The sequence below is a fragment of the Peromyscus californicus genome, unplaced genomic scaffold, assembly GCF_007827085.1.
Source record: "Peromyscus californicus insignis strain IS unplaced genomic scaffold, ASM782708v3 Scaffold_1__1_contigs__length_55948999, whole genome shotgun sequence".
NCBI lineage: Eukaryota > Metazoa > Chordata > Mammalia > Rodentia > Cricetidae > Peromyscus > Peromyscus californicus.
Window position 1 is genome coordinate 30230477 of NW_026294492.1, and position 16258 is coordinate 30246734.

General features: G+C 40.5%; 2 protein-coding genes across 4 annotated transcripts in view; one reads left to right on the plus strand and one right to left on the minus strand.

The window, feature by feature from the left end:
- Arhgef33 (Rho guanine nucleotide exchange factor 33) overlaps positions 1 to 10376 on the plus strand; it is a 101529-nt gene extending 91153 nt beyond the window's left edge. The window contains exon 17 of one of the 3 annotated variants that reach the window (XM_052746365.1): positions 14 to 10376. In XM_052746365.1, the coding sequence (XP_052602325.1) occupies positions 14 to 143 (130 nt within the window). In that variant the 3' untranslated portion in view covers positions 144 to 10376. Of the gene's footprint in view, positions 1 to 6 lie in introns of all 3 variants that reach the window. The other 2 variants (XM_052746367.1, XM_052746370.1) reach the window with 2 other exon arrangements.
- A 226-nt stretch (positions 10377 to 10602) lies between these two features.
- The window catches only part of Sos1 (SOS Ras/Rac guanine nucleotide exchange factor 1), a 91126-nt gene continuing 85470 nt past the window's right edge, over positions 10603 to 16258 (minus strand). Inside the window, exons 21-22 of the mRNA XM_052746364.1 lie at positions 13227 to 13345; positions 10603 to 12207 (exon numbers count right to left, since the gene is read on the minus strand). Coding sequence (XP_052602324.1) covers positions 11719 to 12207; positions 13227 to 13345 — 608 coding nt within the window. The 3' untranslated portion in view covers positions 10603 to 11718. The remainder of the gene's footprint in view (positions 12208 to 13226; positions 13346 to 16258) is intronic.

The window sequence follows — 16258 nt, forward strand, 5'->3', positions numbered from 1 at the left end:
GCTGAGATTTTAGGTCCAGTGGATCAGAATACAGGGAAAAAAGTAATGAGAACCCCTCAATGGATCCTTCACCCACCAAACAAGATTTCTTCAGAAACCGACTTGCTCTTGCAAATGACCTTGACCAAGGAACAGCTGTGTAAACACACTTACAGTTGTATTATCAAGTGGTAAGAGGAGGGGAAAGCTTGTCTATATCTCTGCAGGAATATATATATACATATATATATATCAATGTATAAATCCCTGAGGAAAACTAATATAAATATTTACATACGAAACTAAATCAGCATACAAGCTATTGAAGAGATGAAGATTAGTCTATGGTTAAGACTTGACTTAATGAACCTCAACACTTGGGAAAAGGGGAACGAAGACCCCTTTCACATCATTTCAGAAAAACATAAACTTGGAGGAAAATAAATGTTTGTAAGAACAAAACCTTGCACCTTGAAGTCATTCCCCAAGTATAATAATAAGCATGTTCATTTTTAGCATGGATGTGAATTTTGTGCTTCCTAGGAATTTGAATTCATAGCTTATGAATTCATCCCACTGTGCTTAGACTAATAAGCCCTATGTGAGGGTCCAGCTGTGTCTTGCTTCGTATCTTTCCAAACCTCAAAACAAAATACAACACCCTTTAAGGCAAAGGATTAACAGAACTGGATTTTACTTGTGCAAATCAGAGCTCTAGATAATTGGTCCTTACACTATAACTCAGAAGCTTCAAAACTTAAAGATACGTTGCTCTCTAGCTTGTTCTATGGTTATGGAAATCAGTCAAGGGAATGGGTGGGAGCAAAAACAAACATTCTCCTTATGTGGGTGTTGAGGATGGCGGCGGTCTTAGATCCAGTAGATAATGTGTCAGACCCACTCGTGCCCAGAGAGACCCACTCATGCCTACAAAGACCCACTCATGACCAGATAGACCAGGGAAGAATCACTGACTTAGCTACATTTTCTTTCAGAGACTTTGAACCCAGGGTCTTGTGTGTTCAGGCAATTGCTCAATCACTGAGTTCCATCTCCAGCCTGCAAACCTTTCCTTTGGTCTGGACTGAAGCTGGCCCCAGCATAGTAATGGCCACATTACACAGCGGTTACTACAAACCAGAATGAAAACTCAGGGACCCACCACTCAGCTCTTCTAGGAGGATGTAAAGAATAGACACTTTCATAGCCCAAGTAGAGAACTCACTCTACTGTGGTGAGGCCTGCCTGGTCCTGGGGGAATAAAATGTGCTGTCTCCATCTGGACATGCCCCACAGGGCCAGCATCCTTCTCCTCCATAGGCCCCAAACATCAGATTTGTAACAGAGAGAAACAAAACAAAAGAAGTTTCAGCTGTTTGACTCCATTGTTAGGCAGTTGTAAACAGTGTTGATGTTCACACTGACTCCTGCAGACAGGGCATCAGTAGAATGCAGGGTGAGATAGAAGTCTCATTTGTAAGTATTGCAGCCTTTCTCCTTGTCTAATGATCGCGTAGGAACATATCCATTAGCATACAAATAAGTATATGAAATGTGTAAAAGATTACTACTAAGTTTCGAGAGTTTCAGTTTTTAAACGTAAGCCGAGCTTTTCATCTCCCTGACCACTGAAGTCAGATTTTTATCAGGCTAAAATTGCTCTAGGGCAGTGCTTAAAGGCGTGCCAGAGCAACTGGATGTGGAAAGTGAATAGAGACAACTGAACTAGGAATAAAAATAAGACTTCTTTTTCCTTCCATAACCTGTCAGCAAAACAGTGGGGTACTAGAAAGTTTTAAACATTGCACACCTCTCCAGTTTTATTTTGATAGCATAGTCCATCTACATCTGCAAACCACTGTTGTATATTATTAAACTAATAATAATGTTGCCACTCTGGGCCCCTATTTCCTGTTAACCAGACCCTGGGTGGGTGCCTTTCTAACCACCCCTAAACATTCTTATCTCCCATGTATCTGGTTCATTCACATTCCCAAACACAGTTTAGCAAAACTTCACTCTTGTCTGCTATGAGATGCCCAGATCCTCAGCACGTCAGTCTAGGTTTACTCTGTAGAGAGCTTCTGTCTTCCAACTGCCCCTCACACTTCCAAGTTCTGCATGAACTAGCATCACCTACACTGGGCTTTGCTTTTGCCGGTGAGCCATGCACTTTCCAGCTGACCCCCGCTTCACACCCTTGCTCTAGCTCTTCCAGCTGAGCTGATTGTAAAGATCCAGGTTGAGCCCTCATTTTTTCTGAGATCCCCGACGGTGAGACTAGTTCATCTTTTGTTGTCTTTGTCTCCCCGTTAAGAAGGCGAGTCCTCTCAAAGGCAAGTGCTTTTTGTTTTAGGTGTTCCACAGATCGTTTCTACTTTTCATCTGACAGACCATTAGCCTTGTCATCTCCGTCTCTCGCCTTTCTAAAGGAAAAAATGCCAATCAAAAAGGAAGTAAGAGAGTTAGTTGTCTTCAGGATCAGTTAAGGTACCACCAGATACTAAAAAAACCTCTCCAGTTACAAGAGAAGTCGGTCACTCTCTTTTCTTTCTTCTGGCTCATAGTATTATTTCTAGGTAGCAGTATCAGTTGATAGGGGAGGCAGGGTCTTTCATTAGTGACTCATGATATTTGACGTAATGATGGATTAGGGACAGAGTCAGGGTGGGACAGAACGGGGCAGCTGCTCCAGCTCAGGGCTCCAGCCCTCCGAAGTGGACTGTACACACCAGATCACTGGTGTCTGCAGGACACGCCTGGGTGATAAGCAGAAAGAAACACTTCCTCAGCAGGTACAACTTTCTGCACAGGCTAGGCGGTCCCAGTGGTGTCTTTTACAGCCCTGAAGGATCTACACCCAAGCCCAAGCAAGGAGTGTCTCATTTCTCCGACTTCAGAATTGCACCCTTTGAGAACCAGAGATTTGTGGGTCACAGTGCTAGCCTTCTTCTGGTGGGCTATTTCCTCATGTAACAGTTTAAGCTAATCGGAGATTTGAAACTAGATTGGTAGAGAAATTCCTGGAATGCTGTTTTTGCGGTGTCTTATGATTTATTGCTTACCTCCATCAAGTCTAATGTCATCTCAGTGGTGACACTAAAAATACAGATTCCCAGGCACTGTTTCAGCCCCATTATAGTGGAATATTTGGGGATTGAGTCCCCAAATCTGCATTTTAAGTGTACCTAGGCTGTGGTTTTGTTTACTGGGATTTTGTATTCCTAGATTTATCACCTATGATTTCACAGTAATAAACAATATAGATAGTAATATTATTAAATATGTATACATCTGATAAGCACTCTTTATAAACTGGCAAATTGATTGCATATTCAAGAAAACTGATTGCAAGTCCTCAAGAACGACTGTCTGTCTTAGATAACACTGAACAATAAAGCTATCAAGTGTTCGGACTAAACTTTTCCACAAAACATTGCCATTAGTAAGTTTCCTCAAGAGCCCACAACAGCACTGCCTCCAGTACAGTTAGAATTCCCTGTCCTAAATGATGATCTGAAGACCTAAGTGTAGGACTCGTGGCTGCTAAGCATTCTTGGATTTGTAAGACTCACATGATGGGGGGATTTGGAAAAAGGGGAGACAGGGACATGAGTTAAATAAGGCTGAAAAATTTGATGGAAATATAGGCATATATACGTACATAGATATGTGTGCATATATATTCTATCTAAATATCATGTATCTCATCCCATGTAGTTTAGGATGCCCCCGAATTCCTGATCCTCCGGCCTCTGCCTCCCATGAGGTAGGACTTCAGGCATGCACCCTCACACCTGGTTTATGTGGTGTCGGGGACGAAGCCAGGGCTGGCTTCCTGTGTGCTAGACCAGCACTCTGCTCACTGAGCTATACCCTAGCCTGAGAGCTATATATTTTAAGGGGAAAGAGTAGAAAGCAGTATTTAACATTTAAATATTGATTATATAAGAAGACAGAGATAGGAATTTAGGCAATGCTACACATGCCTTGTTCAAAATAGTCAAGATCCTTAAACAAAAGAACCTGTTTTTCAATATCTGTTATTTCCTGCGAGCTCAGCAGAGTCTTTTTTTTTTTTTAAGATTTATTTATTTTTATTTTGTGTGCCTTGGTGTTTTGCCTGCATGTATGTGTGTGTGAGGGTGTCAGATCCCCTTGAATTGCAGTTACAGACAGTGTGAGCTGCCATGTGGGTGATGAGAATTGAACCCGGTCCTCTGGAAGAGCAGCCAGTGCTCTTAACTGCTCAGCTCTCTCTTCAGCCCCTCAGCAAACAGTCTTTAAGTCATCTAAGCTTGTTCTCTATTGTTTCTATAAAACAGGAAACTTAACCATTTTCCTTTCCGATACAGTAACGTGGAATACTCCTTATTCTTGGAAGGAAAACGTCATTGTTTCTTTCTTGTGTATGTAAAGTTTTTATTCTGAAGACAGTGGGCTGTATTATAAAGGACTGTTAGCAGATAACATCTGTGCTTGAGTTAACACTGTGCTCGCTAGCCCCCCTTGTTATCACAGTTTCTTTTCTTATCAGGGGCAAACCTTTTAGCACCATACAAACATGCTCTTACTTTTCCCCACCCATAAATAAGAAGAAATCTTTCTTGGCCACTTCTGTTCTCCAGTTTTCTGCTTCCTTTTACGGTAAAACGTACAAGAGAAAACCACTCTGATCCTTTCCTGCAATATTTTTTATTAAACTCATTAGACCCTTCCAGGCCTTTGCCTAATCACTCCCAGAAACTTCTTGTGTGCAGATCACTGAGGCTGGAGGTGATGGCTCACATTTATTATTCCAGCAGTTGAGAGGTGGAGGCAGGAGAATCACCATATTGAGGCAGATTGGAATATATAGTGAGACCCCCCCCACACACAAACCAATAAAAACAACAACAAAAAATCAGTAATGTCCTCATTGCTAAACATATGGTCCACCTTACTCTATCAAGTAGCAAGATCACTTCCTCTTTTACTAGGCCTTAAGGACTCAACACAATCCTGCTTTTTATCTTTCTTCATTGGCAGTTCCTTGACGATTGTATCAGTCTGCTGCTGTGAAAATGCAGTCTTCCTGGGCCAGAGACGTAGCTCAGTGATAGAACCCTTGCCTAGAATGCACAAGGGTAAAGGTTCTATCCCCAGCAACACAGAGCTCTTTATGAAAATGGCTGCCAGTTTTATATCTTTACTCTGGATCTCTCTCAAACTCCAGACTAGTATCTCTATCTGTTTCCCTTTGACTTAAGATGTCGTATCTACTTTTTGAATGTTCAAAGGCTTATATCTAAGCCTTCTTCCACAGTATCTTTCCCACCTCAGTTAATGGTAGTCTTTATTCTTGTTGCTTTGGCCCCAAACCTTGACAGTTCGGTTTTTTATACCATGTTCAGTCTGTCAGTAAACTGGCTGGCTTCATTCTTAATTCTGACCTTCCCCTCACTTCCACTGCCCTTGTCAAACCATTCCGATTGGACTGGCCTCCCTATTCCTGTTCTTAAGTGTTCTCCATACACAACAAATGGATCCTATTACTCTTCTGCTCAAACCTCTGAGGGCTCTCAGGAGTGTTGGAATGGCTTTTAAAGCTGTAAATGATCTACAACGGTTAAACTCCTGATGCACCTCCTTCTAGTCTATCCATATTCATTTCTCTATCCACACTAGCTACCTCTGTATTCTGTATACCAAGTATGCTCTGCCTTCAGACTCTCCAATCAGCTCTTCTCTTAGTTACTTGGATGTCTCATTCATTCCCCTCTTAAAAGTTTTTATTTATCTCTATAAGGCCAACTGATCATCACATTTAAATTTCACACTTCCGGTCAATGACCCTTTTTCTCCTCATAGCAGTTACATTTTTAATGTATACTATTCTACTTATAAAATATTGTCTACATCTTCTCACTAGCTTATAAATCCCATGAAATGGATTTCTCTTCAGTACTGTTTCTAACATCAGTTCTGTAAAAAGACCAATATTTGTTAATGGCTGAATAGTCAAATGAGCTCTTATCAGATGCTTATAATTTAAGGTCATTCAAAACCAATCTGAGTAGTGACAAACAGCACAGGAAGCCATAATGAATCCGATCATAGGATGTCAGGATAAAGGACCTCTTAAGGGTTTTCTAAAGCACGCAAACTGCAAACATGTCCTTTATACTTTGTCATATTTAGTGCTTTGAGAAAGGCACTGTGCTGTAGCCACATCACCTTTGGAGTTCCTACAAGCCCGTGTATTAGTGAGCCATTCATTCATGTACTCAGTCGTGGAAGCAGGGTAAACAGGCCTGCCCTCAGCGCCACTTGCCCTGTCACAGTGAATCTTCCATCTCGAGTTACTAAGGTAGTGAAACCAGCTACGAAACAGTTGGTAGTTTTTCTTGCCTCCACTAATTCTGAAAGGTCCTAGAAGATTAGCAGGGCCATAAACTGCTTTTCTGAAATCGTATTCTGTCAAAGGTGGAAAAAGGCGGGTTCAGGTGAGGACCTCAGCGCCCTCCTCTGTGATGACCTAGCGTTTACCTTTTTTGATGATAAAGTAAAAAGGTGAATCTCTTGGTTAACGTTCAGAATTAACATTTGAAGAGCAAAATCAAAATCTCTAATTTCAGTGTTAGTATTACTTACAGTTAGTAAACCTGATTACCTAGAGTACATTCAATAATGCATGCTAGGAATGAGCATTTTCAGCATCCCTGATGGCATTCCTCCAGAGGAACAGAGTCTTAGTCCCAGTCACAAACTGACGTTTTGCCTAATCCTCACTTGCCTTGTTTCTTTCTTTTCTTTTTTTGTGGTTCGGGGGATGAAACTGGGGCCTCACACATGCTAGGCAAGTCCCTGCCACTGAGCTACAACCCACCTCTTTTGTATTCTGAGATAGGTGTTAGGATGGCTTTGAACTCACTGTGGCCCAGGTATACCATGAACTCTTAATCATCCTGACTCAGTCTCTTGAGTAGTTGGTATCAAAGGCCAGTACCACCAGGTCTGGCTTACCTTTATTTAAAAATAAGTGGACTGAATCTAATAATCTTTAATATTTTTGTTTTACATTATACCTTGAGTGAGCCTATTATTTGCACAGTTCTTCAGTTTCCTTAAGCTCTTTTTGTGCCAAACTGAGAAGGACTTGTAAAGTTGATCTTCCCGACACTAGCTGGTCCCAGCAGGAGCCGCCTGACAGGGACCTGCAACACCCAGGCACATTCTTTTAGAAATACAATTGCCCTCTGAAACTTCATCCCGTGAATACTCAAAGGCCACCTTACTAATTTCCATCCCAAGCCTCCCTGTTACAATAATAGGATCTGACACTAAACTTACTGTCTCCTTTTTAACTTGTTACAGGAAATAGTGTCCTCACAGGAAGACTATGATAAAATGTAAAGTATTTCTATATGAACTTCAAAATACTGCTCTCTAAAGTGATGCATGCAAAAACAATACACTGTGGGCTATGTAAGGCATTTTTCTTTATTATTTTTCAATTTATCTTAGTAATGCCAGAAAAATAACAGCCATTATTTTCACTTTGAACACAGACCAAATACTGCTGCACATAGAGTACAAAGATTACCTACAAACATGGTTAGGTACAAAGACCATTGGATGTATAGACCACACTTCGTTCTTACATCAAAGTAAGACTGACAGCATTTCTGACAGTTATTTTAGCGAATAACCGTGCTACTAAACAAAGGCAGATACACATATCTACACAGACACATCTCAACTAAAATTATACATGTCACTTTGACAAACAAATTCTCTGGTGGTTTCACCAGATATTTGCGCCCCCAAGTCCCCTACCCTAATCCCGCCCCCAAATGCTGACTTGATCTGAAAAAAAAAATTAGAGATGTTCTTAATGAAAGGCACATTTGGCAGCTACTGAAAAGTGGCATGCATCAGCCATGGGTGCACTCTAAGCCACACCACATCGAACTTGCATCTTTTGTATGTCTTGGTTTGTTGAGTGGTAATCCACTGTGACCCACCTTTAGCTAACTTGCTTTATAATTTGTCAGCAACTGGCTACTTAATGCACTATTTTTATTAAAGGCAAAAGGGAAATTTGCTCACAGTTGACAGAAAATGCACTTTATGGTGTTAAAAATGGAAAATAAGGCATGAAACAAGTTTTTGTTTAGATTTATCATGTAGACTTCATGCTTTTTTTTTTCTTAATTAGAACACAGAATACCTCACTGGCTCATGTATAAGGGACTATGAAATCATTTTAAAAGTTAGTACTGTTTCAAATGAAAAAAATTGAATAAAGTCATCCCTTTCCTTTGCATTTTACTGCGGAATTCTCTCTCAGCCAAGTTGACAGGAACCTCATGATGTGAAGTTACTGGAAAAGATTAACGTGCAGTACACAGAACCTGCACCTGCACAAGGGCGACATGACAGAGATGGTTAGAACATGCCAGCCTGCCCAACATGATAGAGATGGTTAGAGCATGCCAGCCTGCCCAACATGATAGAGATGGTTAGAGCATGCCAGCCTGCCGAGCAGCAGAATACCAGGAAATAAGTGCTTGCCTTGGTTCTGAATCTGAAGAGAGGATAAGAAAGGTTTTCCTCTGTAAGTACTCTAGCTGGGACAACATCCCCATTTATCTTCCTGAGCCACTAAATACCCCTAATTTAGGCCATTATCTTAAGATAAGGAAATAACATGTGAGCAAAATTTAATTACATGATCATTATGATAAATACCACTTTGGGTTTGCATTAAGGAAGAATTTGGAATCATAGTATAGCCTCCAACTTAAATAGTACTTTAGTAGAATGTTCCGCTGATTGTGTTTATTTGGCATACTCTTGGCTCAACTCAGATCCATTCAAACATCCTTGAGTCAGAGAATAGTAACCTACTAAACTCACAATTTGATGCCTAACAGCCTTTATTTAAGCAAGAAATTTTAATTAGGCAGGCTTTGATTATTTGTCATTAGTACTCTTCAAACACATTTGAAAGTGTAGAAAGAATAGACAGCCTGTCTTTTAATAAATTTAGAACATGCACTTGTCTGTTCTGTTTTTAAAGTGCTTAGCTGTGAAAAACATCTCTGTTACTGGTGATGAGCCCATCAAGAGAAACTCCCTTTACTTTGTGAGACAAGGATAAGCAAACACTTGCTGGCACGTTGTTTTCTGGAGGAAATGTCCCATATTTGCGGATGGAGTTAAGCAAGTTTTGCCGCCCTGGCTGCCTCCTAATGTCCTGGATTCAGATGCAGTTCTGTGATGGGGCATTTGTCTTCGGCCACTTCTTGTCTCCGAAAATGGACATTTGAGTTATGACTAAGGATACAGCTTTCTCACTTCCACCTTAGGGCATCCAATGAGAACTTTTAAAATCACTTACTGTCACAGAACATATTTTTGCCCAAATGTCATATTTGAGAATAAAAATACCCTTTATCCGTGATGCATTTAAAATGGCTGCACGGTGAAGTTGTCCACTAGAACACCTGGGTAGAGAATAGTTCCCGTTGGGAGAAATAGAATTAACTCCAAATCTGAGAGTTCCCTCCCTTGCGTTGGCTCAAGCAGAGTGAAAGAGGTCATCACCCTGTTGAAAGCAACTCTTGCCGGAGAGATACTGAATGGGTTCTAAAGTTGCTTTTCTTAGGTTCTCATTTGAAGTAGGGATGGGGTAATCAGTAAGCCATGGGAAATTCTAGGGGCAGTTAGGCTGGTCTAATAAGTCATGGGAGATTTGGGGGTGTCATTACAATCGTATGGAGCAGCATTAGTAAGTAGGCCTAGCTAGCTACTTTTGTTGAATGAATGGTCATTTGTTCAATGAATGGTCTTCTGGACACTTTGCATCCAAGAAGGGATTTGAAATGAACTTTTGAGGACACTTTTAAGAGAGAAGACATTTTCCAAAGAGAAATGGCCACCATAATGGGAATGTTAGACACTAAGTGACAAGAGTCAACTCTAACAAATAAACAAGACACAGTAAGGAAGACTGCTGAATGACGATGCAATTAATGTCCGTCCTTCTTAGAAAACTACGCACTGGACTACTGAGATGTCCATTTAATGTTCTAATAAATATCACAAGAAATTATTAATGTACTACGTTTCCACCATGATGCAGCAGAGTTAACACAATTACTGAACTGCTGCTTCATTATTTTGAGGACACATGCACATACTGATGAATTGATGACTGTCTAAGAATGGAATGCTACACAGTTCACAGACATAGTAGAGATAATACAACTTTTTCTATTCAAGTTGCATGCATTTCAGTCACAGTATTTGTTAGACTCAGAAGAGCAGTACAAGGCTTCATGAATAAAACACATGATACTAATGATGCAGGTAGATATTCTCTAAGGAGTAGCTCTGATAGAACCAAAGACCTTAAGTAAAGTGGAATGATAAACGTTAACAAATATGGTTGCTCAAGAAATTAAAAAATCTGCAAGGTTCTGCTTCAAAGATGCTCATCCCATTTTAAGCTAGTATTTCCCTATATTCCAAACTCCAACTTCAGATTATTCTGTAAGAACTAGACACCCAGGCGTACCTCATGTGCTTTTATGCTTAGTGTTTGTATATTTTTCAACCCAAAGAAATAAGAATCAATCATTTTCTCCATATAATAATTTAATATATGCCAGCCAAACAAAGTAGTTTATCTTTATTTAATTAAATAAAAACAGACCTGTCAGGTATATTATATAACATTCACTATACACACATGATTTAGGCAATGCAAGGTAATTCTAAGTATGCTGACGAGTACTCAACTATTAGTAAAACATGAATGGTATCAGTGAGGCCCAGAGAATGCTCCTTTTCACATTGGTTGCCTGTATTTCTGTAGTATGGTTAGAGGGACAGCCACGAGCCAGGACATATGTTACCAGTAAACTCCTGTGGGACAAAGGGGGTGGGGGGATGCCAGTCTAGCATAGAGGAACAGTCTCCTAAGTGTAAATAGTATACTTGACAGTTACATTTTTAAGAAGTTCTTCTTCCGTCATGTTAATGACATGACATTTCCTGTTTGAAGGCAACACCACCACATTTTGTTTGTGAGTGGGGGTAGGTAGGGAATGTTCTTACAATTGGTATAATTATTCTTAAAATAATAACAATAACAAAAAGTACCTCTTTGGTGAAGCCTCGGTACCCATTCAATTCACTGTAATAATCTGTAAACAGGACTGTAGCACAGTGCTGGCCTTGATTTCAACAAGGACAGGTACCACAGCCTTTTCTCACAGTCCTCTGAATGATTTTTACGAAAATATTCTAAAGTAGAAGAGTAAAGCAAAGGAAAACAAAGGAGAAGATCCCTGTTGAAGATTTTTTTTAAAAGTGCATAATATTTTGAATTACAAAAACTGTCAACATATGGGCCTATTGGACATTAGACTGTTTTCCATCCCTTTAATGATAAAGATTACTTCACAAAGTGAGGACTCTTGCCTATTGGCCAGAAGAGTCCCTTCACGTGATTTCCAGGTGCAATCAGTTGTCCAGTTCCTCTAGATCAGTCTCCACATTCTCAGCTGGACTACTGTCTTATTTTGTAATTACGTAGAGGTTAAAATTCATTGTCTTACACCACATCTTGAAGTAGTCCTTAGTGTTTGGAGTTCTCGTTTGAACTCCTCAGTGCTGGCATGTTCAGTGCATCCATCGCCAGCAATGGATTTGGGGTTAGGAAACTGCATCCCAGGACAGAGCAAGTACTCAGGAAGAATGGGCGTTCTCCAACAGTGGTGGTCCATCTCTGTGCATGGACGGGTGTGTGTGCTCCCTCTTATAAGTTTTTGGAGGAAGTTTGGGGATCAGTTGAGAAGTGCTTTGTCGTGGAGGAATAGGAGGCCCAGCAATGGAATGGAGGTCCACTTCCTGTGTCAGCGGTGGTGATGGCAGATGCCGTCTCGTGCCATGAGGAGAAGGGGTTTGAGGTGGTGGTGTAAAGGGGGAAGGGCTATTTGGGAAGAAGGCATTGCCATGATCACTCTTTTTGCCCAAAGGGGGAGGCTGGAGATGTAATGGTGAGCTTGAGAAAACGTCAGGTGTCCTCACAGGTTCTCGTGGTGGTAACAAGGGAGGGCTTTCAGGAGGGTCTGACACAGAGGTCCGATCTGATAGAGAATATCTTGGTGAATAGGCTTTTGATGTGGGTTGCCTAGGAGGAATAGCTGGGGGGCTGTCCAAGTGCTTAGACATAATCTAAAAATGAAAAAGAATAGAACATGTGTTAATAACTTAATCTGAAGAATACTATAAATATATTAAGAATTAACTTGGAATTTTCAGACACATTAGTGGCAGAACACTGTGTACAGAACAGGGAGTTTTATCGTATGTATTGAGATGTTCTACCCATTCTTAGAGGAAAAAAACCCAACAATCCAATTTTGTCAAGATTAAGTAAAAAGTTTGTTGTTTACTACTGGCTGCCTGTCATACAAGCACTATGATTTCTGATTTAGCATAAACTACCCATTAGTTTTTTGGCAGTGTACACATTAGGCAAATGAACTACCACAGCCCTAATTATTAAGTTTTAAATGTACTGTATTAATGTTTCATGAAATCTACAAGGTCTTGACTTATCCTGGTACTTCTGTTTGCTGGGTAGCTTAAGACCAAATAAATTGGTAACTGTCAAAATAAAACAAATGATAAGGGGTGGGGGCGGCATGAGATTTAAACCAGTAGGAAATTTAGTTAGCACGAGTCTTTAAGATCTCTTCTAACCTAGAATTTAAGTTCCTTCTTATTTGGCTCAGAGAATGGCTTTCAGCAGATAGCCAGTATAGTTTCATTTCTCAGATACCTTCACACAAACTCCATGCCCACTCCCACCCCCACCCCCACCCCCGGTCATAAGTTTTAAAAGAAGTGCATGAGGGCTGGAGAGATGTTTTAGCAGTTGAAGACTAGGCTCACAAGCAAAATATAAAAGAATTGCATGAGATCAAGTTACTATTACCTTGTAGATTAAGATTTTTTTTTTCCTTATAATGCTCATAGCTATAAACGTACAGGAGTTTCATGTGCATACTCAAAAGCTACCTTTATAAAAAGAAACAGACATCTTGCATGCTAAATTTATACGTAATCTTTAAACTATTAAACCCAGATACTCTGAGATGTGAGCTTATCCCAGTAAGAATAGACCTGACCTAAACAACTGACTGCAGCTAGTGATTCCAATTTCTAGGTAACAAGGTGTTCCACTTTACCTTAGATGGGGAGGATTCTGTTGGAGCAGACTCTGGCCGTCTTCGAGGGGGGACAGGAGGGGGAACAGGCACTTCATCAGTGCCCTTGGCTAAACTTATAGAGGAGACTGAAGCGGATCCTGTAGGGTGTTATTTTAAAAACAAATAAACAAAACATGATTATAGGACTTTTATTTCACTTATTACTCCTGAAAACTTAGATGGAAACTGCTTGTACTGACTAAAAAAAAAATTTGTTGAAGTATCAAAAGCAGTTTAATAAACCAATACCCAATACCATTCCATTATTAAAATAAACTGCTATAAAAGCATGCAGCAGTTTCCTATCAAATTTTTTTAAAAAGAAAAAGCCACCTAAAATAATTATGTTGCTTCTTAAACAAAATAACATTACCATTGTTAGTCTATAATTGGAATTTTTTATTAGGTCTAATTTTCAGATTTCTGTTGGAAAGGTAATTTGAAAACCTTTGGAATGGTCATTTTTGTCAAACTGTGGTTGGTTCATCTTTTTCTCTAGTTTTATTGCTCTCAAGGGACTATGCTGGACTGAACAGTTTCTGATCGTGACAGCTCTATTGAAACATCTTGTACAGGATGTACAGGAGAGAATCTGGTGCCCTCAAAGTCTATTCACATTTTGCTTGGGTCCAGACTCTCCTTAGCATGTAAACAAAATTAGAATCATCACATCTAATCCAAAACACTTTAACCATGATGAAACTATTCAAGATGCCAGGGGCAGGGAGTGGTAATGAAAACAGGACTGTACTAAGACACAGTCAACCTGATTGAAGAAGAAGTTGATGAAGTGACACAAGAGGTAAATAAAACCAGAACCCATCTAGTGAACATTTAGTGAATAAGTATGCTTTGAAAGTCACTGTATCTACTGTTAGTCTAGAAACACTATAAAAAGATAGGAACACATGGCCGGGCGGTGGTGGCGCACGCCTTTAATCCCAGCACTTGGGAGGCAGAGCCAGGCGGATCTCTGTGAGTTCGAGGCCAGCCTGGGCTACCAAGTGAGTTCCAGGAAAGGCGCAAAGCTACACAGAGAAACCCTGTCTCGAAAAACCAAAAAAAAAAAAAAATAATAATAATAATAATAATAATAAAAAATAATAATAAAAAGATAGGAACACATTTAAACATTCAAAACTGTCCTTGGCGGCTCTTTTTACTCCTTTAAGCATCATGTTCGCTCCTGCCATCGAATATTATAACACTACAGAATGTAGAGAGGATTTTGTGCACTTATAGTCAAATGGTCGACACTATATATCTGCTGGTGTGTGTGCGTGTGTGTGTGTGTGCGCGCGCGCGCATGCACGCGTGTTTGCAGGCCAGAAGTCAGTGTTGGGTACCTTCCTCTATTACTATCCTCTTTATTTTTTGAGACAGGGTCTCTCACTCAATCTGGAGCTCACTGATTGGCTAGGCTGGCCGGCCAGTGAGCTCCTGGGATTGGTCTGTCTTTGACCCTCACCCCAACTTTCCAGCACTGGGATTTTAAGCATGTGACACTATGCCAAGCTTTTGTGTGGATTTAGGGGATCCACAGTCAGGTCCTCATGCTTGCATAGCAAACACTGCTCACTGAGCCATCTCCCCAGACCACGACCAAAATTTGGTCACCTACTTTTTTTTTTTTTTTGGTTTTTCGAGACAGGGTTTCTCTGTGTAGCTTTGCGCCTTTCCTGGAACTCACTTGGTAGCCCAGGCTGGCCTCGAACTCACAGCGATCCGCCTGGCTCTGCCTCCCGAGTGCTGGGATTAAAGGCGTGCGCCACCACCGCCCGGCTTTCTTAAGAAACTATAATTAGCTCATAACTGGTATTTTTTATTGTATATATTTTGAAATCATTTGTACAAAGAGTAAAGCCATTGATTTGTTAGTTTAAAACAACTAAAAATAGTAGAATTTATGGTGAGTTGTTAGTTTAGAACTGAAAGCAATTAACTACAATAATACTTGATTACCTAAATATTTTGAACTTGTAACTAGCTGTAATGAAAGGTCGTCCTTACACAGTTCAATGCAGTTATCTCCCTGCACTCTGTGCTGTCGGCAGGCTAAGTGTGCTCTGTGATTGGACAGTGCACGGAGCTGCCAGCTCCCTTCCCCACTGCGCATGCGGACTCTTGCTTCTTTGTTAAAGTTGAGAAGTATCTTCAGAATTGTACAGTTGGAAAAGAGAAATGTTAAATGTGGAAGCTGCTCACTTGATAGGTTCAAGAACAAAAGGTTTTGTAAAAAGCACGAAAAGTCTATAAATTTAAGCCAATTGTTTATGATCAAAAGACAGCAGCAGTGAAGCCTCACTTCTAAGACGGGGCAGGCAAGGAGAGTCAGCAGGGAGGGGGACTCTCGGCCTGCTTTTAAAGCCAGAGCAGGAGTTAGGTATTACATCAGATATACTGACGTGGGCCATGGGGCAGTGTAACCTGGGTAAAGACGGTAGTGCCGCCTGTAAAAAGGAAACAGGAAAAAGTTGTTTTCTCCCACGAATATTCTCAACTCATCTCTAAAAATGTATGTATGATGATAATGCTGTTCTTGCTGTGTTAGTTTGAAAGAACATCATAAATATTTTTAGGAAAAACTCATTAGTACTTTTGAGAAGAGAAAAAAGGAGTTACTATCATATTGAGAATTTTTTTTTTTTTTTTTGGTTTTTCGAGACAGTGTTTCTCTGTGTAGCTTTGCGCCTTTCCTGGAACTCGCTTTGGAGACCAAGCTGGCCTCGAACTCACAGAGATCCGCCTGGCTCTGCCTCCCGAGTGCTGGGATTAAAGGCATGCGCCACCACCGCCCGGCTCATATTGAGAATTTTGATGAGTTTCTTACTAATTAATGTCATAATATAAATGAAAACCATCCATTAGAAAACAGTCTGATGCTCTATTATTAGAAGGCTTTTTCACTTGAAGAGGACAGGACACAGCTCGCAGGAGTCAGTTCCCTCTTCCACCCTGAGGACTCCAGGGTCTGAATGTAGCTTCTCAGGTTTGGTGGCATGCATCTCAAC